Source organism: Chlorocebus sabaeus, chromosome 28, assembly GCF_047675955.1.
Source record: "Chlorocebus sabaeus isolate Y175 chromosome 28, mChlSab1.0.hap1, whole genome shotgun sequence".
NCBI lineage: Eukaryota > Metazoa > Chordata > Mammalia > Primates > Cercopithecidae > Chlorocebus > Chlorocebus sabaeus.
In genome coordinates, this window is record NC_132931.1 from 21,094,503 (window position 1) to 21,117,321 (window position 22,819).

General features: G+C 52.4%; 1 protein-coding gene and 1 long non-coding RNA gene across 5 annotated transcripts in view; one reads left to right on the forward strand and one right to left on the reverse strand.

The window, feature by feature from the left end:
* The window catches only part of PRKAR1B (protein kinase cAMP-dependent type I regulatory subunit beta), a 182,939-nt gene that overhangs the window by 105,177 nt on the left and 54,943 nt on the right, over positions 1–22,819 (forward strand). For all 4 annotated transcript variants that reach the window (XM_008018916.3, XM_073012892.1, XM_008018917.3 and 1 more), the window contains exons 5-6: positions 16,903–16,964; positions 18,106–18,152. In XM_008018916.3, the coding sequence (XP_008017107.1) occupies positions 16,903–16,964; positions 18,106–18,152 (109 nt within the window). The remainder of the gene's footprint in view (positions 1–16,902; positions 16,965–18,105; positions 18,153–22,819) is intronic.
* On the reverse strand, positions 15,879–22,313 carry LOC140710631 (uncharacterized). Its single transcript, XR_012091738.1, has 2 exons — positions 21,406–22,313; positions 15,879–16,513 (listed from the first exon to the last, which is right to left on the reverse strand). It is a non-coding gene; the product is annotated as an uncharacterized lncRNA (long non-coding RNA).

Here is a 22,819-nt window from a genome sequence, read left to right on the forward strand (position 1 = left end):
TTTTGGATCTTGTCCTAATGTATGCATTCAGTGCTATAGATTTCCCTCTAAACTTTGCTTTTGCTACCTCCCACACTTTATGGTAAGCTCTATTTTCATTTTCATTTGATTCAAATTGTTTTTCATCTGCTCTTGAGCCTTCTTGTGTGACCCATACGTTATTTAGAAGTATGTTATTTTTTTTTATTTATTTATTTTTTTTGAGACGGAGTCTTGCTCTGTCGCCCGGGCTGGAGTGCAGTGGCCGGATCTCAGCTCACTGCAAGCTCCGCCTCCCGGGTTTACGCCATTCTCCTGCCTCAGCCTCCCGAGTAGCAGGGACTACAGGCGCCCGCCACCTCGCCCGGCTAGTTTTTTGTGTTTTTAGTAGAGATGGGGTTTCACCGTGTTAGCCAGGATGGTCTCGATCTCCTGACCTCGTGATCCGCCCGTCTCGGCCTCCCAAAGTGCTGGGATTACAGGCTTGAGCCACCGTGCCCGGCCTAGAAGTATGTTATTTAATCACCAAATATTTTGGGATTTCCTATCTATCTTTCTGTTACTGACTTCTAGTTTAATTCCCTTCTAGTGTGAGAGCATGCACTGTATGATTTCTGTTCTTTTACATTTGTTCAGGGATATTTTATGACCCAGAATGTTTTCTTTCTTGGTAAATGTTTCATGTGAACCTGAGAAGAATGTGTGGCCTGCTCTTGTTTGATGAAGTCTGTAAATGTCAATTAGATCCTATTAACTGATGATACTCAGTTCATCTACGTTCTTACTGATTCTCTTTTTTTATTTCCTGTGTGTAATTTTTCAAACTAGATTACTGATTTTCTGCCTGCTGGATCTGTCAATAACTAGCTGAGGGGGCGTTAAAGTCTTAAACTGTAATAGTGCATTTGTCTGTTTCCCTTGCAGTTCAATCAGATTTTGCCTTATGACCCATTTTTAAATTTAATGACCTATAGTGACCATCATCCAATCTCCGTGGATGTGTCTCCACATGACTGTTTTTAAATACCTCCTTGTATTCAATTCTGTAACTTAATTAACCAATCACCAACTATTGCATATTTCAAACCTTCATGGCTACAAGCAGCTCTGTGATAAACAGCCTGCTAGCCACATCTTACGTATTTTTAAAGTTGCTTCTATAGAGGAAATGCTAGAGGAAAATAACCCATTGAAAGAGCATGCACTTTTTTTTTCTTTTTGAGATGGAATCTTGCTCTGTTGTCTAGGCTGGAGTGCAGTGGCACGATCTCGCTCAGTGCAACCCCCACCTCCCGAATTCCAGCGATTCTCCTGTCTCAGTCTCCTGAATAGCTGGGATTACAGGCACATGTCACCACACCCGGCAAATTTTTGTATTTTTAGTAGAGATGGGGTTTCCCTATGTTGGCCAGGCTGGTCTCAAACTCCTGACCTCAGGTGATCTGCTCGCCTTAGCCTCCCAAAGTGCTGAGATTACAGGTGTAAGCCACCGTGCCTGGCCAGCATGCATATTTTTAAGGTAGAAGTTTGCTTTTGCCAACCTAAACCTGAAGGTGCTGGTCTCCACCCAAAGTGGATTCTGATTCAGAAGCTCAGGGCTGGCCTGGGTATCTGGAGATACTGTGAACATCCAGGACTGGACACCATGGCCAGAGGCGTGGATTGGCGATTCTTGTTGGAAGCCCAAGAATGTACAGAAGGAATTTGCTATCCTCCACCTCCTTCCCTAGATCCACAGGGTGGAGTGGACACTTGGCTTCTACCTCCCTTCTGGGATTCCATAGATTCATTCCGAACCCTGAACCCTGGCCATTCACGTGCTTCTCTCTCCAATGCCGAGAAAACGTTATTCAGTGACGTGTGTTAAAGCATGGTACGGAAGACTTCGTTCTGGACCATTGCACTAGGTACAGGGACCACTGCAGTGGGGTCTTGAAGTGGAGGAAGGAGCTTGGGCTTGCCTCTGAATATGAGATGAGAACATGAGAATTTCCACCCAAGTGGCAGTGGATGGAAAATGAGCGAGAGGAAATACCAAGGGTTGGGGGGTTCTGGTTACACTGACCCAACAGGATTCTTGCTGAAGACGTCCCCTGTGGGGTGGTGGGGCTGAGGAGCCTGATCAGACACTGAGGATGATCAGATATCAAAGATGATCAGATATTGATCATGGTGGGTAATCGGTTATGTCTGAACTGATTTGGCAGGATGATTTTACAAGGAAGCACAGATGGGCCTAGAAGAAGGTTCTGGAACCTGACTAAAGTTTGGCCAAGGAGAGAATTGTTGTTACCACACATTTGTGATTAGGAACCAGACCCATAGTCAAGAGTGTGGCCGAGGGTCCCCAGGGGTTTGTGAACACCATGCTGTTGACGCCCCAGCTGGGAGCAGGAGCTCTGCTTTCCATGACGGCCAGGACTTACTTATTGCTATTTAGAGAGAATTATTTGGAAACTTGGAGTCAACAGAGACATGGAACAAGCCTTCACCTAAACAGTGGAAGAGGCTAAACACAAGCCAGGATGCTGTGTCTGGGGTGCTGGGATCCCAGCAGACGGGAACCCTGGGTCGTGGGTGGGGACAGAAGAGATAGGACCATGATGCCAGCACCCAGGGTCTGCCCAGAGGTTTAGGCCACTTCATTTCCTTAAATAATGTTGACCTAAGGTTTAAATCATCAATGGAGAGAGGTTCTTCCCCCGTGAGGGCAGCATGTCTAGGTATTTCAGAACCACTTCTAAAGGAGGACGGACACTGAGCAAGCCGCTCTTTCCCCCTGGATAGCATCGTGTTGAAAAACATGAGAAGTCAGAAAAACATATTAGTATGCACTGGAACAAGTGTTCTGCCTTCAGCGAGGTCCTTTTTTGTAAATGTTCTGTTTTCTTCACTCGTCATTCCCGTCTGCTCCTTGTCAATACACATATGTACATTCTCTGCAGACCTACTGTTGGTGCATATGTGCCTCTGTGTGTTCTGCTCTTTGACATCATGGGAGGGGGAGTAACAACCCGTGTCCTGGCTCTGGCATCCCCCTTCCATCCCTAGGAAGGTTCAAATATTTTCAAAATAGAGAGTTAAAAAAAAAACTAAAGATCAGAAATGTTGGAAATGCTAATGACTCAGTTTGCCTTCTTTATGACTGGATACAATCCTGGCACATTCATGTTCTCCCAGGTCAATGTCATGATGCTTTTGTTTAAAAGTCACAAAAATTCTTTATTTTTTTTTAGCCTCAGGCAGACATTTCTAAGATGTAGAAATGCAGATTGTTGGAGCGGGAGGAGGGAACGGGAGGCCCTGTGTGGTGCGGGGAGGGGGTGGGCCTTGCTGCAACCCCCCACCTCGCTGCGCTTTTGGCTGCATCCCCAACCTTGGCAGGCACCTGGTGCCCAGGTCTGAGGTGCAGCTTTGAGGGGCTGTGGGCGCCCACCCTTTCTGCTGTCCCTCTCAGGTGGCCTCAGCTCTGAGAACTGGCCGAACCTGTTTGCTTCAGCAGGTTTCTTTGCATGGGTGAGGGCAGGGAAGTGTTTACCTGTCAGGCCACCTCCGGCTGCAGCAGTTCCACAATATATTAGCAATGTAAGCCAATAAAAAGGAATAAAAAGCTAGAACGGTGATGAGACTGGCTGAGATCGGGGCTCAGGCTGCTCCATTTGCATCACTCCTGGGGGATTCTGGGACATGTGTGACCCTTCTAGCAGCACTGGGGGAGCGGCTGCATGGGGTTTGGAACCAGCAGAAACTATGACAGCAGCTGCTGAACGTGGGAGCCCCTTATTCTGCCAAGTGCTTCACAAGCCTCATGTAGTGCAGCTGAGTGTGTTACTGTGCCCATTTTACAGATGGGTTAACTCTTCAGAGACTCAGTCCCCTGGGTCCCTCCAGGCAAGGTTGGGACTTGTACCAGATATGATGAGGTGACGGCCAGGAAGCATCTGTCATGGGGATGACTCCACCCCCTGTGACATCACCCCACATAAGCATCTGTCACCCCTGCTCAATAGTGAGCCCCTTAGGGAAGGGTTGCAAACCCAGGATCCTGGGGGTTCAGAAATTAAGTGGAAAACGTGGAGTCCTTGGGAATTGTGGCAGATTGGAGAGGGTCATGCTCCTTCCAAAGTGAGGGTGAGCTGAATTCTTGCTTTGGGATTACAAGGTCCCTGTGTTGCCAGACTTTTCTTTTTCTTTTCTTTTTTCAAAGGAAAGCCAAAAATTTGGATTTTATGAATTTTCTAAATTTTTAAATGTTGGGAGATGATTTTGAAAATAGCATCAACATTGGCATGTGAAGAAATAGAAAACCTGAAGAGATCTAGAAGCATTAAGTAAGTTGAAATGGTAACCAAAGACCTTTCCTCCCAAAGGGTTCTTTCTGATGGTTCCACTGGTTGAGTTCCTTCAAACATCAGCAAACTGTCTGTTCTTACTTCTTAAATTGCTACAGAAAATAGAAAACGAGAGGAAGCTGCTCAATCATTATATGAACTGTACTTGATCAGGTGGAGTTTATCCAGAATTCAAGGATGGTTCAACCTCAGAATACTCCATGTAAATCACCACATTAGTAGATTATATAGAGAGACCATATGACATGTCACATAGGTGTTGGAAAAGGTTTTGACAAAGCTCAACAACTATTGCATAAATTCTTAGCAAACTAAGAATAGGGTCACTTCTTAACTTGGTAAAGGTCATACATGCCCAACACAGAGCAAACATCCTAATAGAGAATCTTTGTCTACATAGTCTTTAAGGGAGGGACCACATTGAGGTTTTAATGGCTTTCATGGTTTAACTGTGCTCGAGAGGTCCTGGCAATGCTATAAAGAAAGAAAAATAAGAGGAGTCAGAATTGGAAGAGAAGAGAGAAGACAAATTTGATCATGTCTATGGAAACCAGAGTCGAATACACAGAACAACTCTTATATTCTTATGAGTGTTCAGCAGGGTTGGTGCAAGCTCAACTTACAGAAATCATCATTAAGAAGCCCAAGGGATCCGTACATAAATATACACAATTTTTCTTTGTCAACTTACAGAAAATAAAAAAGTGGATTCCTTCCCATCACAATGAAGATATTAAATCTGTCTCAACAGAAAGAAAGAGAGAAAAAAAATAAAGAGCCCAAGGGGCTGGGTGGGTACAGGGAATGAGAGAAGAGACACAGGCAAGAAGTAACTGGAGAATAGAATTTGAAAGGATGCCATTCACAAGGGCAACAGCCACTGAAAATGGGAATGTGCTTGATACAGATTACATGAAACTCTAGGGAGAAAGCTTTAAACCTCTATAAGGACATAAAACACGATCTGAATAGGGAGAGGCGGTCTGTATTCTTGGGTGGAATGACTCAATATGATGATGTCATTTTTCCCTCACATTAATCTCTACCTTCAAAGCAGCCCCACTTGAAATTGCAGCTGGAATGTTGTGAGGTGGTAAACACGTTCGGAAATGTGAATGAGCCGGGTGCGGTGGCTCATGCCTGTAATCCCAGCACTTTGGGAGGCTGAGGTAGGAGGATTGCTTGAGCCCAGGAGTTTGAGACCAGCCTAGGCAACACGGAGACACCCCGTCTCTAACAAAAAGAAAAGTAGCTGGGCATGGTGGCACGTGCCTGTAGGCCCAGCTACTCAGGAGGCTGAGGCAGGAGGATCACTTGAGTGCAAGAGTTCGAGGCTACAGTGAGCTATGATCACACCACTGCACTCTAGCCTGGGTGACAGAGTGAGACCCTGTCTCTAAAAAACAACAACAAAACCAAAAACAACAAAAAGAGAAAGGAAAGGAAAGAATAAAATTTGCAAATAGCAAAGTCATCTTTGAAACAGAAGCACAAAGAAAAGGGACTTCTCCTACCAAGAGCTGAGGCTCAGCAGGAAGCCCTGGTCATAAATGGAGCCAGGTGCCCTGCAGGAAGGGACGGCAGAACAATGGCATGGGACAGCGAGCTGAGAGGAGGTGCAGGCACATGTGGGAGCTCGATATTTAATAGATGCAAGAGTCAGTTTAGTGCAGTGGTTAAGACAAGGACTCTGGAGCCAGATCACCTGGTTTTGAATCCTAGCAGCACCATTGCTTAGCTGTGTGACCTTGGGTGGGTTCCTTAACCTCTCTGTGCTTCTGTCTTGCTCCCACCTGTATGTGAGCATAAGGGGAGTAATGATCATATATGCCACAAGGCTGTTGTGAGAATTAAATGAGCAACTATGCGTAAAACACTGTATTAGTTTCTAGGGCTGCCATAACAGAATGACAAATTTGGCCTTAACAACAGTGATCTAGCGTCTCATGCTTCTGGAGACCAGAAGTCCAAGCTGAAGATGTGGGCAGGGCTGGTTCCGCCTGAGGGCTGTGTGTGGGGATCTGACCTGGCCTCTCCTTGACTTGTAGGTGCCATGTTGCCTTCCTGCTGTGCTTTCGTCTGACTCTTCACTCTACGTGGACACCGTGTTCTCCATGTGTGTGTCCAAGTCTCCTCTTTTTGTAAGGAGAGCAATCATATTGAGCTAGGGCCAACCCTACTCCAGTAGGACCTCATTTTTTTCTGAGACAGGATCTTGCTGCCAGTCTGTGGCGCTCTGCGATGGCAGCCCAGGCAGACATGTCGGAGAGTATTTCATTAGTTGGTTGTGGGAAAATACTTTCTTAAACAAAACCCACGAAGCACAAACCATAAAGCAAAAAAGAGGCAATATCAGATGGAAGATGTCTACTTAATTAAGGACATCATGGAAAAGTTAACAGGTTACTGCGTGTAAGAAAACAGTTGCAATATCTAAACCTGACAAGCAACCGGTATCTAAAACACACAAGGAATTTCTGCAAATGAGCGGGAAAGAAGGTACCAACCCTTCTATCAAGATGGGCACAGGATATGAACAGGAAGTTTACAGAAGAGGAAACACAACCGGAGAAGAAGCCCTTGAAGAGCAGCTCAGAGCTTAGAGGTCAGGGAGATGTAAATGCAAACAAAACCGCAGTTCAAAGCTGCAGCCCCAAAGTGTCAGGCAATGTGGTGACATGGGTAGATCTAGGGTATGTGGACTCTGTGAAGAAAAAGAAGAAACAGCATGAAATCTGCAACAGGATACCATTTTTTGGTTAAATGCACATAGCTTATGATTCTGTGTTTTAAGAGAAAACATACAAACGAAAGGGGAGACCTCAAATATCTTATAGCAATTGCCCACGGACTGAGAGGGCGGTGGGAAGACAGGAATAAATGTATAGATAAAACAAGAACAGATCACAGAACGTCATGAACTGAGGGCTCCGTATTTGCATCTGAGGTTTAAAGAAAAGATGCTGAATAGGATGTCCCACAAAACACAAGTGTTGCCAAATGCATGGTCTGTGGCCCTGTCAGGAACAGCAGGGTTTGCTGCGCCATGGCCCCAACAGGACCCAATCTGAGTGTCGTGGCCGCCTGTGAGCTGAGCGGGTGGCTGAGTGCAGGGATATGGGTCTGCCGGCTGTGTTCCTGGACCTTGCCCTGCCTCTACCTCTCCCACCCTCACTCCTGCACTTACCGCTGGTGGGGAGGAGCCTTCACTGGTCCTGGGTTGGGTGGGGGTGGTGAGGGGTCCCAGGAGGAGGGTGGGGGAAAGTGGGTGGGGCCTCTGCTTCCCTGGAACCCTCCTGGCTTGGGGAAAGTGAACACAGCTCAAGTCCATGTTTTAAGAGAAACTGGGGGTGTCTGTGCAGGGGCAGGGCGTCTAGGCTTTCCCATACAGCCCTTTGCCCGGAGAGAGGCTGCGAGTGTGAGCGCTACGAGGTACCCAGGAGGGTTTGCTTTCCATCTGACCTGCCACGCCCTGGGCTCTGCTCTGGGAGGGACCTAGTGCCTGCTGCCACCCCTTGGGTTCACAGGCCCAGGCTCTGCCTCCTGCCAGGGTGGGGGAAGATGATGGAAAGCTGGGGCCGGGAGAGCATCTGGAACGGACCAGGGTGACAGTCGGTGACAAGACCCATCACCCAGTGTGACTGTTCTTTCCTACAGCGCTGGGTGGGACTTGACCAGCTGGCCTGATATTAGTGTGGTTTGAGCAAGTGACTGACCAATAGGTTGTGCCCAACACATTTATTTGCACACCAAATATTAGCTTGCTTTTAAAATGGCACTTGGTTAGTTGGGGGTGGTGGTTCGGGCGGATGGTCCCAGCTCCTCGGGAGGCTGAGGCGGGAGGATTGCTTGAGCCCAGAAGGTCGAGGCTGCAGTGAGCTGTGATGGCACCACTGCACTCCAGCCTGGGTGGCAGAGTGAGACTCGGTCTTTAAAAAAAAAAATGGCACTTGGTCCGGCACAGTGGCTCAGGCCTGTAATCCCAGAACTTTGGGAGGCCCAGGTGGGCAGATCACGAGGTCAGGAGTTCGAGACCAGCCTGGCCAACATGGTGAAACCCCGTCTGTACTGAAAAGACAAAATTAGCTGGGCATAGCAGCGTGCGCCTCTCATCCCAGCTGCTAGGGAGGCTGAGGCAGGAGAATCACTTGAACCCGGGAGGCGGAGGTTGCAGTGAGCTGAGACTGTGCCGTTATACTCCAGCCTGGTCGACAGGGTGAGACTCTGTCTCAAAAAATAAATAAATACATAAATAAAAGGCACTTGGGTGGTTGGGTTTAGATTTTAAAATAAACAAGAAAACCCCAAATGTTCCTTGTTGTTTAAATTACCGGGGATGAGCACTTGGCTGTTTTTATTGGGCGGGGAGTAAAGGGCCCGAGGCGCTTCACCCCATTTGCACTTTTTTCTCCCAAAAATACATGAGGTTGGGATTCATGGGTGGCTTTTGGCCTCAAGGGTCGGATCTTGTCCTGAATGTGTCTTTGAAAACGTCAATGCCGCGGGCAGGACTGGGAACCACACCTTAGAGCTGGGTGTGGAGGGAAAACGCTGGGCTCTGAAGTTGTAGCTGTCAGCAGGAAGGGAGGCAGACGGACTCTCAGCCAAGGTGGCACGTGGCGCTGGGGTCTGGTGGGCGGTGAGGAGCCGCTGTGCGATGGCTGCCACAGCAGAACCGGGTCTGGGGTCTGGTGGCCGGTGAGGAGCCGCTGTGCGATGGCTGCCACAGCAGAACTGGGTAGAGCGTGCTCCTGGGACCGCAGCCTGAGGAGGCCAGGCCTGCCTAGCTCAGATGAGTCCTGCCGGCTGGCAGGACGCGGCCCCGGAGAGACCCTGGGCTACGTCACTGTTTCCCAGCTGGTCCCCCGGTCGCCCGGATCAGTGAGGACAAAGTGAGCCAGGCAGGCCTGGGGGGCACAGGTAGTGGCTGCGTTTGGCCAGAGGTGGGAGCGTGACCCTGGGCAGGTGGAACGGGAAGGAGGGCCCGCCATCTGTGGTTGATGGAGATCTCTGACCTCTCCAGGCCCTGAGAGTCTGTCCGGAGAGACCTCGTTTTGCCAGTGAGGGCCAGGGGGGCTGCCTCCAGCACAAGGGGCCAGGACCTGTGGCGAGGACCCACTACACCAGACAGGGCCTGTACCTGCAGCCAAAAGGGGCCGAGACCCACCCAGTGTGTTCTGCGTGCAGGGCTGGGCCTGGGTGGGTCTTGTCAGTGGTGAGAACACAGCCCCTGCCTGGGCTCAGCCTCAGCCTCAGCTGCTTGCTTGCTTCCTCTCTCTTTTCCTTCCTTCCCTTCCCTTCCCTTCCCTTCCCTTCCCTTCCCTTCCTTTCCCTTCTCTTCCCTCCCATCCCCTCCCTTCCCCTCCCCTCCCCTCCCCTTCCTTTCCTTCCTTCCTTCCTTCCTTCCTTCCCTTTCCTTTCCTTTCCTTCCTTCTTCCTTTCCTTTCCTTTCCTTTCCTTTCCTTTCCTTTCCTTTCCTTTCCTTTCCTTTCCTTCCTTTCCTTTCCTTTCCTTCTTTCTTTCCTTCCTTCCTTCCTTCCTTCCTTCCTTCCTTCCTTCCTTCCTTCCTTCCTTCCTTCCTTCCCTTCCTTTCCTTCCTTTCTTTCCTTTCTTTCTTTTTCTTTCTTTCTTTTTTCTTTCTCTCTCCTTTTTCTCTCCCTCTTTCTGCCTTTCTCTCTTCCTTTTTATTTCTCTCTTCCTTTTTCTCTCTCCCTTTCCCTCCCTCCCTCCCTCTCCCTCTTTCTCTCTCTCTTCTTTTCTCTCATTGTCTCACTCTCTCTTTTGACTCTCTCTCTCTCTCTCTCCTTCTTTCTTTTTGTTTTTAGAGACAGGGTCTCACTCAGTTGCCCAGGTTGGAGTGCAGTGGCACAATCTCAGCTCCCTGCAGCCTCAGCCTCCTGGGCTCATGTGATCCTCCTGCCTCAGCCTCCTGAGTAGCTGGAATCACAGGTGCATGCTACCATGCCCAGCTACATTTTTTACTTTTTTTTTTCTTTTCTTCTTCTTTTTTTTTTTTCCGAGATGGAGTCTCACTCTGTCGCCCATGCTGGAGTGCAGTGGCGTGATCTCAGCTCACTGTAACCTCCACCTCCCAGGTTCAAGTGATTCTCCTGCCTCAACCTCCCAAGTAGCTGGGATTACAGACACCCACCACCACACCCCACTAATTTTTGTATTTTTAGTAGAGATGGGGTTTCACCATGTTGGTCAGGCTGGTCTCGAACTCCTGACCTCAAGTGATCCACCTGTCTCAGCCTCCCACAGTGCTGGGATTACAGGCGCGAGTCACCACGCCCAACCAATTTTTTTTACTTTTTATAGAGACGGGGTCTTGTTATGTTGCCCAGGCTGGTCTCAAACTTCTGGGCCCAGTGATCCTTTCACCTCCTTGCGGTGCCCAGCCTCCCAAAGTGCTGGGATGACAGGCCTGAGCCAGCGACCACATCCAGCCCGCATCAGCTTCCTAAGCCTCAGCTTCCTTGTCTGTGAAGTGGGGCAGCAACAGGGCCTGTGGTGGCGAAGTTCAGAGGAGGATGTAAATGGGGCATTCCCTCGGGCGGAAGGCATTCAATCCAGCCTTTGTCAGAAGACCTGGGTCTTCGCCGGGTTCCACCGTCTCGGAGCTGATGAGGCAGGTTGAATTTGTCATTCTGCACATCCTGTCACATATGCTGCTGGGTGTTTTGTGTGCAGATAGTCCTGAGTGGCTGAGGTTGGGCAGATGTAGCCGGACTATGGACAGAGGCTTCCTGTGAGTCTGCAGAAGTGCCCAGCCCTGCGTTGGCCTGTCCTGGTCGGGCATGAGGGGTGCAGAGTCTGCAGGCGTCTGCTGTCTGGGCCTGGCTCCCCTCCCCTCTGTGGGCCCCACACCTCCCGCCCGCCATGCTGACCTGAACCTCACAGCCCGGTTCCCTGGGTGGTGGACGAGTCCTTGGGTGTCTCCCACCCGCTTGGTGGCAGCTCTGCTTGTCCGTGTGGGGACCTCACGGCACTGCACCCACTTGGCTCCGCAGGCCTCCCTGTTCTGGGGCTGGGAGAGGTCTCTGCAGGCTGGGGAGGGGCTTCCGGAAGCATTCTCAGGTGAGCATTCCTGTGCAAGTCCCAACCTGAGCTTGTCTTGGCTCGGGAGGCCCGGGGCAGCTGGGGGAGGAAGGAAGTGGCGTTTCTAGGAGATGATGGTATTTTCCAGGCCGGCCTCGGTGCACCTTGTCGGTCGGTGGGCCCTCGTAGTGGGAGCTGGACCTGTTTCTGCACGTATTGGAGCGGATTCACAGAGCAGAACGACGGGCGGAGTTACTCATGTTCAACCCCGCGTGTGTGATTTCAGGGGGGCTGAGCTTGGCGCGCTATCTCCTTGCCTTTTGAAGGCGAGTTTGGCTGTGAACAGAGCTGCTGGTTCCGATCCCGTACGCTTCCTCAGGCGTTGTGGGCTTGGAGTCTGTGCCACACGCAGAAAAGCACATTTTCGTGTTTTAAAGTCTACATTTTGCCTCTTTTGGTTACTTTAAAAATGTTAAGAGCCTTAAGTCTGCCTTTAAGAGTGCATGTAGTGTTTTCCCCAATGATGAACGGCCTCATTTAAAAAATTATACAGATTTACAATTTAATTATAGAAAATTAGCAAATACAAGTCAGTACAAGTAATCCAAAAAAAAAAAAAGAAAAAAGAAGAAAAGAAAAAAACACGTTAAAATTACCCAACCCCCACCCCCTCTCCACCCCACAGTTGCTATTAGCCTTACGATGCATAGCCTCTAGGTTATTTACTTTACGGTTGTGTTTTTAAATTGTACAGTTTCATCAACACCCTATTTTCACTGGCAACACCGTGAACACCTTTATTCCTTGTTACATGTGTCTATAGCACCATTTTTAATGACTACACAGTGTTAGGTTGTTGAGAAGGACTGTGATTTGTTTACTAAAACCTCTGTTGCTGATAGTGCTTCAGTGAATATTATTACAATATTTTTACATCTTTTCATAGTCATCCAGTTGTTTCTTCAAATTCCTAAATGTGGAATTGATGGTCGCAAGGGTGGCTGCTTCAACAGCTTTTGATATTTGTTGCAGTGCCCTTAAAGAGACAGTGCCATCCTTCCATTTATCCTTCCAGGCATCTGTTTTTTCATTCACTTTTCCCTCCTTCCTCTATTAGCCACCCATCCATCATCTGTCAGTCCACCTACCTGTCCATCCATCCATCCATCCATCCATCCATCCATCCATCCATCCATCTACTCACCCACCTGTTCATCTACCCACCTGTCCATGCATCCATCTATCCACCCACTCACCCACCTGTTCATCCACTCACCTGTCTATCCATCCATCCATTCATCTACTCACCCACCTATTCATCCACCCACCTGTGCACTCATCCATCCAGCCACCCACTCACCCACCTGTTCATCCACCTACCTGTCCATCCATCCATCCATCCATCCATCATCCATCCATCCATCCATCCATCCATCCATCCATTCATCCATCATCCATCCATCCATCCATCCATCCATTCATCCATCATCCATCATCCATCCATCCATCCATCCATCATCCATCCATCCATCCATCCATCCATCCATCCATCCATCATCCATCCATCCATCCATCCATCCATTCATCCATCATCCATCCATCCATCCATCCATTCATCCATCATCCATCCATCCATCCATTCATCCATCATTCATCCATCCATCCATCCATCCATCCATCCATCCATCCATCCATCCATTCATCTGCTCACCCACCTGTCCATCCATGTGTCCATTCATCCCCCCACCCATCCAACCATCCATATTGTGCTGAGGACCCAGACCTGGGCTCGGCACTGCAGCCTGCAGTGAACATGTGGTCTCCATCTCAGAGCTCAGTCAGCTGTGGGAGGCGGGGAGTCAGCCGTGGGAGGCAGAAGCCATCCGCAGAATAAGAAGTCCAGGAACTGAGGTGTTGCAGGAGGGGGAGGCATCAGCACTGGGAGTGGTGTGGGTGGGGGCTTTCAAAAGATTTGTGATCTCTGAGCCACAGGCCAGGTGGGACTGGAACCCAAGACGGGCCGTTTCCTGGAAACCATCCTGACTGAGCACCGCCTGCCAGCCACGACCCAAACAGCAGGGGCTCCTTACTGGGCTCCTGCCCAACGAGATCTGGCGGTGTCCGTCCCAGATGCTCAAGTCCTCAGCCCCCAGCTTAGAGACCAGTCCAGGGCACGGATGGAGACAGAGACAGAGACCGAGAGAGGGAGGGAGAGGGACAGCGAGAGGGAGGGGTGGGTGAGAGGGAGGCATGTGTTCTGCTCGGAGGAGGACTCTGCACCTAGGGAAGCCAGACAGTGGAGGAGCGTTGATGATACCGGCTTCAGCCTGACTTCACCTCTTCCTGGCTTCTTGACCTTGGGTGAGGTTACTTTGTGTCTTGTTTCCTTATCTGGAAACTGGACAGAACAGCAGTGCTGACCTCATAGGGGCGGGTGAGGATGGAGCAAGAGACAGACCAGGGGCTCTGCCCTCGGCCCCCGCAGGAAGGGCTGGCTGGAATGTCTTCGTGTTTTTCTTTCTCTTACCAGGCCTGAGTGCTGGGGGGCTTTCCGTGTCCCCGGAACCCAGCACAGCCCCTGATGCAGACGTGCTAAGCTGTGTTTGTTGATGGGGTGGGGGGGCACCCCCATGTGAGACGATTTAAAATCGGAGCCAGCAGCTTCACTTAACCTTCCAGAGTGACGGCTGGATTAGAAGAGAAAACTGTTTTTCTTTTTACAGACAGAAGAGACCAGGGCCTTTTAATTCCATTAAGTGCTGAGAGAGAGGAAGCCATGGGGGTTTTGGGTGAAAGGGGCGGACGGTGGAAAAGCAGGGTGAAGCCGTGCGGCGGGCGGCGTGGGCAGAGCTGACCGCAGCTCGGGGCTGTTGCCTGGAGACGTCTGTGTTCAGGCCTTTGTTGGAGATGAGCTGGCGACATTCGGGCATTCAAGTTTCTTCTGAAGAAAAATGGGGCTCCCAGACCTTTTCGGTAAACGAGGCTGGGCTCTCTGGGCTCTGCTGATCCCAGAGCCGGGGACTGGGCTTCTCTGCAGGCGCACACCTGGGGAGGTGAGGGACACTTGTGTGGCCAATGGAGAAACCCCTCGAGGCTCATTTAAGAGGCGCTCCAGGAGGGGCTGCTCTGGACGGGGCCACGCCCAGGCACCTGGGTGTGTGGAAAGTCGACTTTCATTGATACCAAGGACTGAACAGCCCCGTCTGGAGATCGAAACCTCCCAGGAAAGGTTTCAGCCAACCCCTGCCTTTGTTCAGGCTCCGGTAGACGCATGTGAGTGGAACGTGAGCCTCGAATCATCGGGGTGCAGCCTCCCTCTTCGTGGGGAGTTCTGTGGTGTCCATCATGGCCCAGTGTGTGATGGCAGGAACCAGAAGCACTGGAAATGTCCATCTGGGCAGGAACAGGTGAAGGAACGAGGGTGTTCATATAGAGAATGCCAGGTCGGGCGGTGCAGCGGCTCACTCCTGTAATCCCAGCACTTTGGGAGGCTCAGGTAGGAGGATCGCTTGAGGTCAGGAGTTCGAGACCAGCCTGGGCAACATAGCAAGACCCATCTATTAAAAAATTTACAAAAAGCAGGTGTGGCAGCATGTGTCTGTATGGTCCCAGCCACTCGGGGGGCTGAGGTGAGAGGACACCTTGAGCCCCGGAGTTTGAGGCTGCAGTGAACTGTGGCAGCACCCCTATACTCCAGCCTGGGCAGCAGAATGAGACCCCATCTCTTCAAAGAAAAGAATACTAGGCAGCCGTAAAAGGAGCAAAGAAGCTTCCAGATTGGTGTTTTCACCCAGGTGCATTTCAGAAAATACGTGTCAGGAGGGAGAATAGAATTGCGAAAGGGTATATTTATGTCAGTGATATGCAGTGATGCAGACACCCCTGGAAATGCACGCTTTTCACGGGTGCACACGTGTGATCACGGATGCCCATGTGCGAAGTGGTGACACAGAGCGAGCGTGTTGGAGGCGGCACTTGGCCTCCACACCCGGGCCCCAGCTGTGATGCCGGACGGCTTCCCGGGAGAGAGCGGTGGAGGCAGCGTGGTCCCGAGTCGGGTGGCGGGGGGTACACAGTGTCCGTTTGCTTACTTATGGCAGTTAATGGAATATTTTACCATTATAAGTTGAAATTTTTTTTTTTTTAAAAAGAGGGAGGAATTGTAAAATGATTTCTTAAAGATCTGTTCATTCTGAGAACCCATTCTTTGTGGTTTTGAAGAAATGCAGTTAAGAGCACAGTGCCAGGACGGCTCCTGCAGATGTACACCAGGGAGGCTGTGGCCAGGAAACGTCGCCTCCGGGGCCAGGTGCCTGGGACGGGGGCTGGGGCAGCATGGCCAAGCCCCACCACCCAGGTGGGCAGACAGTGGAGGCCCCCAGCCCTCCCTACAGCCCTGCTACCCACTGACCCCTCCTGCAGTTCTGCCCCCCTCCCGGAGGAAACAGGAAACTGAGTTGCCCGGGAAGTTGGGAACAAGGACTCAAAAAAGAAGCATTTCTTAAATAGACAGAAAACAACCACTATTTTAAGAATGTCTTATTCATGGGCCCTGGAACCGGGAGGGTCAGGGCTGTCTGGATCTTTGATTTTATATTTGTTTCCTGGGTGGTTCAGCCCCCATCCCCGTGAGTCAGGGTGCACCTGTGGGCCGGCAAAGGTTTCCAAGAATCTCCTTTTTAAGTCATCAGGGTGGGCGGGAGGCTGCCCTCGGAGCGTCCCCGTGGGTGCACTCGCTGCCTGGGTCTCTGGTTTCTTGGCATCACGTTGTGAGCTAAGTGCTCGTTGAGGGGTCCAGTCTCCGAAGGTGGTTATTGCATCTGTTAATAAGAGTGGGACGCCGGCACTATGTTCGGGGGCAGGTGCCCCTCTACCTTCCTGGCCGACAGGTGCTTCTCCACTTTTCCCGGGCACCTCTGCCAGCTCCCCCATGCCCCTTGGGTCCTGTTTGCATGGTCCATTTCACATCCAGATTTGGAACACTGGACAGTCAGGCTGCCCGGTTGGCACAGCCCCAAGACTCGGCCTCACCAGCTTCGAGTTTGCGTGTCACGAAAGGTCTGTGTTTTCCACAGAGAGGCTCCGAACCTCCCTTCTGTGTCAAGGGTCCCAGGATTCTCCTTGGACTGAAAGTGTTCTCCCTGAAAGGAAAAAAATGCAGATTGCTGGTTGTATTCTTAGTAGAATTGTATTTACTGGCGGGAGAATGTTCACAATCTATTGTTACTTTTGTTTTTCTAAATGGAGTACAGAATGCACGTATGGTGTGACCCCATTTCTGTAAAAACCAAAACAGCAAACTGCATCTGTGCACAGAACAGAAATGGGGCTGGGAGGCTGTATGCCCGGGGCTCGCAGTGCCATCTCCGGCCCTCGGGTCATGAAGGATTTCAGTTTTCTTCTTTGAACTCTCATGGATTTTCTTATTTTCCCTGATGACTGTGAAGTGATTTTTGTGAAGTGAGGGGAGGAAGGGTTTAAATGTCCCCACGCTGCCTGCAGCCCTAATTTAGTGTGTTTTGCTTTTCAGTGACATATTCGATGCCATGTTCCCTGTCACTCACATCGCGGGGGAGACCGTTATACAGCAAGGTACGTTCCGCCTGCTCCTCCGAGCCAGAGCCCGGAGGGGAAAAATGGACCGTGCACCTAAAAAAAAAAATAGTATAAGGCCAGGCGTGATGGCCCACGCCTGTAATCCCAGCACTTTGGGAGGCTAAGGCAGGCGGATCACCTGAGGTCAGGGGTTCAAGGCCAGCCTGACCAACATGTTGAAAACCTGTCTCTACTAAAAATAAAAATTAGCTGGGCGTGGTGGCAGGTGCCTGTAATCCCAGCTACTCCAGAGGCTGAGGCAGGAGAGTCCCTTGAACCTGGGAGGCGGAGGTTACGGTGAGCTGAGTTCGCACCATTGAACTCCAGCCTGGGTGATAGAGTAATACTCTGTCTCAAATTTTATAACATATATATACTTATACATACGTACACACACATAATATGCACATATGTGTACATATATGCATGTATATGTGCACACATGCATATGTACATGTATATATGTACATATATACGTGTGTGTATAAAATAAATATATGTATGTATAAACTAGGTAAATATAAAATAAAATATATACATGTATGTATAAAACTAAAGTAATAGAATTATACACACACACACACATACATGTATAAAACTCTCATTGTTAGGCTGGGTGCGGAGGCCAAGGCAGGTGGATCACCTGAGGTCAGGAGTTCGAGACCAGCCTGGCCAACACGGCAAAACCCCATCTCTACTAAAACTACAAAAAAATTAGCTGGGCGTGGTGGCACACCTGTAATCCCAGCTACTCCAGAGGCTGAGCAGGAGAATCGCTTGAACCTGGGAGGCGGAGGTTGCAGTGAGCCGAGATTGTGCCACTGCACTCCAGCCTGACTCCATCTCAAAAAAAAAAAAAATACAACAAAAAACAAACAAAAACACCTCTCATTGTTTACAGAGAGTTCACTAATGAAACTTTATAACAGAGAGTTCACTAATGAAACTTTATAACAGGTTCTTTAACGAGTTATCTCAATGTTTCCATAATCTTGTCATTAAAAAAGAATTGATGGCACCCAGGATGTTGCCTGAGGAGGGTCTATGCAACGGTGTTGCAATAGTTGTTTGCAAGAGAGACTGTAAGTTCTATGTCTTGATGTACTTTGTATCAGTTGACTTTCTTCTTTTGTTACAGGGAATGAAGGAGACAACTTCTATGTCATTGATCAAGGGGAAGTGGATGTGAGTATCACTCTCTTTGCAAAATAGTGCGTCTTTGCGTGTCCTGTGTGAAGACTTGCCCCTCTGTGCAGCACCAGGCCCCCAACAAACACTGCGCTGGGTGCCGTATTTCTAGGGTTTTAATCCAGAAATGTAATTGCTGTGTCTTAGAAGAGAATGTGGGAATATCGGAAATGCAGAGGGAAACGAGGGTGGTGCTGGCAGGTGGCGGCAGCGGCCACAGGACTTCCATGGCCGCTGTCCTCTGCTTGCCCCCGGGCTGGGACTGCTGGGTGCTGGCCAGGGTGGTTCTGTTTGACCCAGCACCATCTCCAGATCTGAGGCGGGTGAATACACCAGCCTCACCCACCACGTGGGATGTTAACGTCTCAAAGTGGGTGGGAGACTGGTGTGCTTACAGACCCCGTAGGACCGACAACGTCACGGTCAGACAGCGGCGGCCTTTTCCACCTGTGTTCGGCTCCCCACTCAGAACGTCCAAGTCATGAGTCAGGTCTCACTGTGTCATCTTCCCACGCTTGTCTCAAGAGCAGAGGGCCCTTCCTTTTATGAGATGCTCCCACTGTTTTGGAAGGAGAAGCGTCCCCTCCTCTGGAGACCCTGTCTCGTGCCCCATGGCCAGGCCGGGATGCCGGCATCACCCCTGGCCCTCACAGCCTGGTCTTGCCCAGAGCCTCTGGCTCCCATCTCGTCCGCCGTCTGGTTTAGAGCCCGGGTGCTCTGGTGTGAAGCTTTGAGGTTCCCTCATCCCCTGCTGGGCTCCCCCCTGACGGCAGCCTGACCTTGCCGGTGCCGAGCGGATGGCGCGGCCTCTGGGAAAGCACCCCTAGGAGTTTGTTTCCCTTTGAATCAGGCCCGAGCCCCTGACGCAGTCACCGGGAAGGACCTCAGTGACACCATCCTCCCTCCGTTCCTGGAATCTGCCTGCACTGGCAGCCCCAGGGTCTTGGTGTGTGCCCCCCGCTCTGCCGGGAACCCTGTTAGCTCCTGCTTCTCCTTCTCTCTGCTAAATGTCACTTCCCAGTGGGCGTCAGCAGACATGTCCCACGCCTCCCTCGAAGAACCCTCTGCGGCTCGTGGTGATGACCTCTCCTGAGACCGTCTCTTTACGGCCTTTCTGCACACGGCCCGGATGCCCCCACGGTGCAGGGTGCTGTGAGGGTCTGTGATACCCGAGATGGTCACTGCTTCCCAGGCTGGCTGAGTCGTCTCTGGGTCTGGGATGCCTGCCTGCCCTTCTCCTTGCCCACCTGCCCTGGGAGGCGGCCTCCGTGCTCTGCTGTGCAGGCAATGCCATCCCCCGCTGCCCAGCATGAGCTATTTCGGGGTTTGTCCTCCGGTGGGCTGTGCCTCTGTCCAGGCCACGCTATTCCGGGGAGGGCATTTTCTCATTTGTTTCCGTGGCAGCCGCCGAGTCTGTCCCCCATCGCGCCGTGTTTCTGGGAACCTGAGCAGGCCCGCTCTGTTCCGGAGCTGATAGCACAGGAAATGACTCAGGGGTCCCAGCTCCCCGCGAGGGGCACGCGCCTCAGGCCCGGCCCGCACAGGCGGGGAAAGAGCCGGTTTCTCTTCTCCCTGGTGTGCTCTGTCCTGAGCCGGAACCCACGGGCTGGGCCCCTAGACCGGGCCTCTGGGGCAGACCTTTGTCTGGCAGGGAGTGGGGTGCTCCTGTCTCCCCCAAAGACGGAAACTGAAGCAGGTGCCAAAGGTCCCGGGGACTGCCCGGCCTCAGAGGAAGTGTGGAGGGGGAAGGCTGGAGGGCGGCACTGGCGGGTCAACCCTGGACTCGGCTGCCAGGCCACAGAGTCATCTCCTGCTGGCTTTGCTTCGAGTTTAAAAAAAGCCCAGCCCAGGAAATAGAGAAGACAGAGGAGGATGCGGCCAGCATCCCAGCCGGGCATCGTCCTGGGGCCTGGGCTCATCCCAGGAGGTGGCCCCGTTGTGCCCGGCATCCAGACACCAGGGCCTGATGGGGGGCTGCAGGGAATGGGGCTGAGCCCCCAGCAGACGGGGCAGGGCTGATCCCAGAGAGACCCTGGCAACCCAGGCCTGCCCAGCGGTCAGCAGTGCTGAGGGCAGAGCCGCCTCTGCGGGGGGTGTGGGGTGGGCAGGTTCCTGACTGTACCCACCGCTTTCCCCAGCCCCAAATCTCATGCTACTCACAGCCCCTCTTCCAGTTCACACTCCGGGTCCCGGTGTCACCTCCTCCCCTGCCCTCTCCACTCCGGGTCCCGGTGTCACCTCCTCCCCTGCCCTCTCCACTCCGGGTCCCGGTGTCACCTCCTCCCCTGCCCTCTCCACTCCGGGTCCCTGTGTCACCTCCTCCCCCATCCCCTCCACTCTGGGTCCTGGTGTCACCTCCTCCCCTGCCCTCTCCACTCTGGATCCTGGTGTCACCTCCTCCCCCATCCCCTCCACTCTGGGTCCCGGTGTCACCTCCTCCCCCATCCCCTCCACTCTGGGTCCCGGTGTCACCTCCTCCCCCATCCCCTCCACTCTGGGTCCCGGTGTCACCTCCTCCCCCATCCCCTCCACTCTGGGTCCCGGTGTCACCTCCTCCCCCATCCCCTCCACTCTGGGTCCCGGTGTCCCCTCCTCCCCCATCCCCTCCACTCTGGGTCCCAGTGTCACCTCCTCCCCCATCCCCTCCACTCTGGGTCCCGGTGTCACCTCCTCCCCCACCCTCTCTACTCTGGGTCCCGGTGTCACCTCCTCCCCTGCCCTCTCCACTCTGGGTCCCAGTGTCACCTCCTCCCCCATCCCCTCCACTCTGGGTCCCGGTGTCACCTCCTCCCCTGCCCTCTCCACTCTGGGTCCCGGTGTCACCTCCTCCCCTGCCCTCTCCACTCTGGGTCCTGGAGTCATCATGTCACCTCCTCCCCCACCCTCTCTACTCTGGGTCCTGGAGTCATTATGTCACCTCCTCCCCCACCCTCTCCACTCTGGGTCCTGGAGTCATCATGTCACCTCCTCCCCTGCCATCTCCTTCCTGGATGTTTATTGAGTGCCTGCTTTATGCCTGGCACTTGTGACGGGAGGACCTGGTGCCTGCTCTGGTGTGGGGGAGGTTGTGGCTTAATGGGGGAGAGGGACCAAGAACAGGAAATTAGCCAATGAATGTCCTGACTGTGGTTCTGCCCCTCCTGTCCCCTCTGCTCTCATTCCTGCTCTGCCTCACGAACTCCTACACATCCCACAAGACCCCGCCAGGCCCAGCTCATCTGTCTGCGACTGGGCTTCGACAGATACTGACCTCGGCAGATGACCGGGGACCAGGCCTCCCCGCAGTGGGCCCGGGAGCCCCATAGGTCCCCACTGAGGCCTTTCCTCCCTCGTGGAATGCCTCTCCCTCTTGTGTGTCTCCCGATGTCATTCACATCTTCCAATTAAATTCCAAAGACATCTTCAAGGTGCCAGTTTGCATCAGCAGAGCTTGGGGTTGAGGCCACCACAGGAATTCTGTTTTCCACATTCTTTACTTCTCCTAAATGAACAGATGTGGAAGAGACAAACCCTTTACCCAGAATTCCCTCGCGGAGCCTGAAACCCACACGGGGCGCCCAGAGTGTGTTCCCGCCTAACTTGTTGTGTCTCGAGGAGGGTGGTGGACGGGTCCGGCCTGCGTGGACTCGGGACTCAGAGGACCCAGGCTGTGTTCTTTGCTGGCCGTGACCTTTGCCCAGGCCCTTGTGTGGCTGAGCCGTGCCATTTCCATATTACTCAGAAAAACGAACAGAGCTCACCGCTGCCGGCGAGACTGAGATAACCCTCCTGAGGTTCTGCTCTTGGCACCTGCTGTAGGGTGATGGGGCCTCTGTCTGCGCGGCTCCTGTGCCCCTTCATTCAGGAACCCATTGGCCGCCTGGCAGCTTCCCCACCCCGTCTCATGTCCCCAACACACGCACCACAAGAGCCTTGTTGGCCCCGCAGAGGAAACGCCCACCACCCACGCCCCAGGCTTGTCCTCATCCTCAGTATGCGTGGCCACCCTCCTGCCCCCGTGTCAGGCCCCAGCCGGCAGCGTCTGAGGACTTCCTGGGAGAGGCAAGGGTGTGAGGGGCTGGGGGCTGGGACTGCCAGAGGGATCAGGTCCCCGTCTTTCTGCTGTTGGCCTCCAGGCTCCTGGGAGCCCCACCTGGGCCAGGACCTCAGCAAAGGGGCTGGGAGGTGTTGCTGTCCCGGCCGACCTGGCACTCGGCAGGCGTCTTGGCGGGACCTCCTCCTCCTCCTTGCAGAATCCCCACCCACCTCTCCACCTCTGAACTCAGTGAGGCATCTCCCTTCCCTGTGTCCTTCCAGCAGGACAGACCCCCCTCCCCACTCCCCCCGCCGCCGTCTGTAACATGACAGGGCAGTGGGAGAGGCCGGTCCCGGGGCCACTTCAAAGCAGGGACTGTTTCCTCCAGCCCTGAGCTCACAGCATCCCCTCCCAGCCCCAGCCCCAGCCCCAGCCCCGGCCCTGGTTCGGTTAGCGTGGGGTCGGGGCCGAAGCCTGAGTGAGGGGAGATGGTTTTCTCTCAGACGCGAGGCATCGTGGCGCCCTGGCTGGCTTCTTTCCAGGCTCAGGGACGTTGGGAGGCGATTTTGAGAAAGGAAAGAGTGAGGTCACCCTGGTGTAACCGGAGTTCCCCAGATATATTATCCTGGCAAATCCCTCCCCTTCCCCT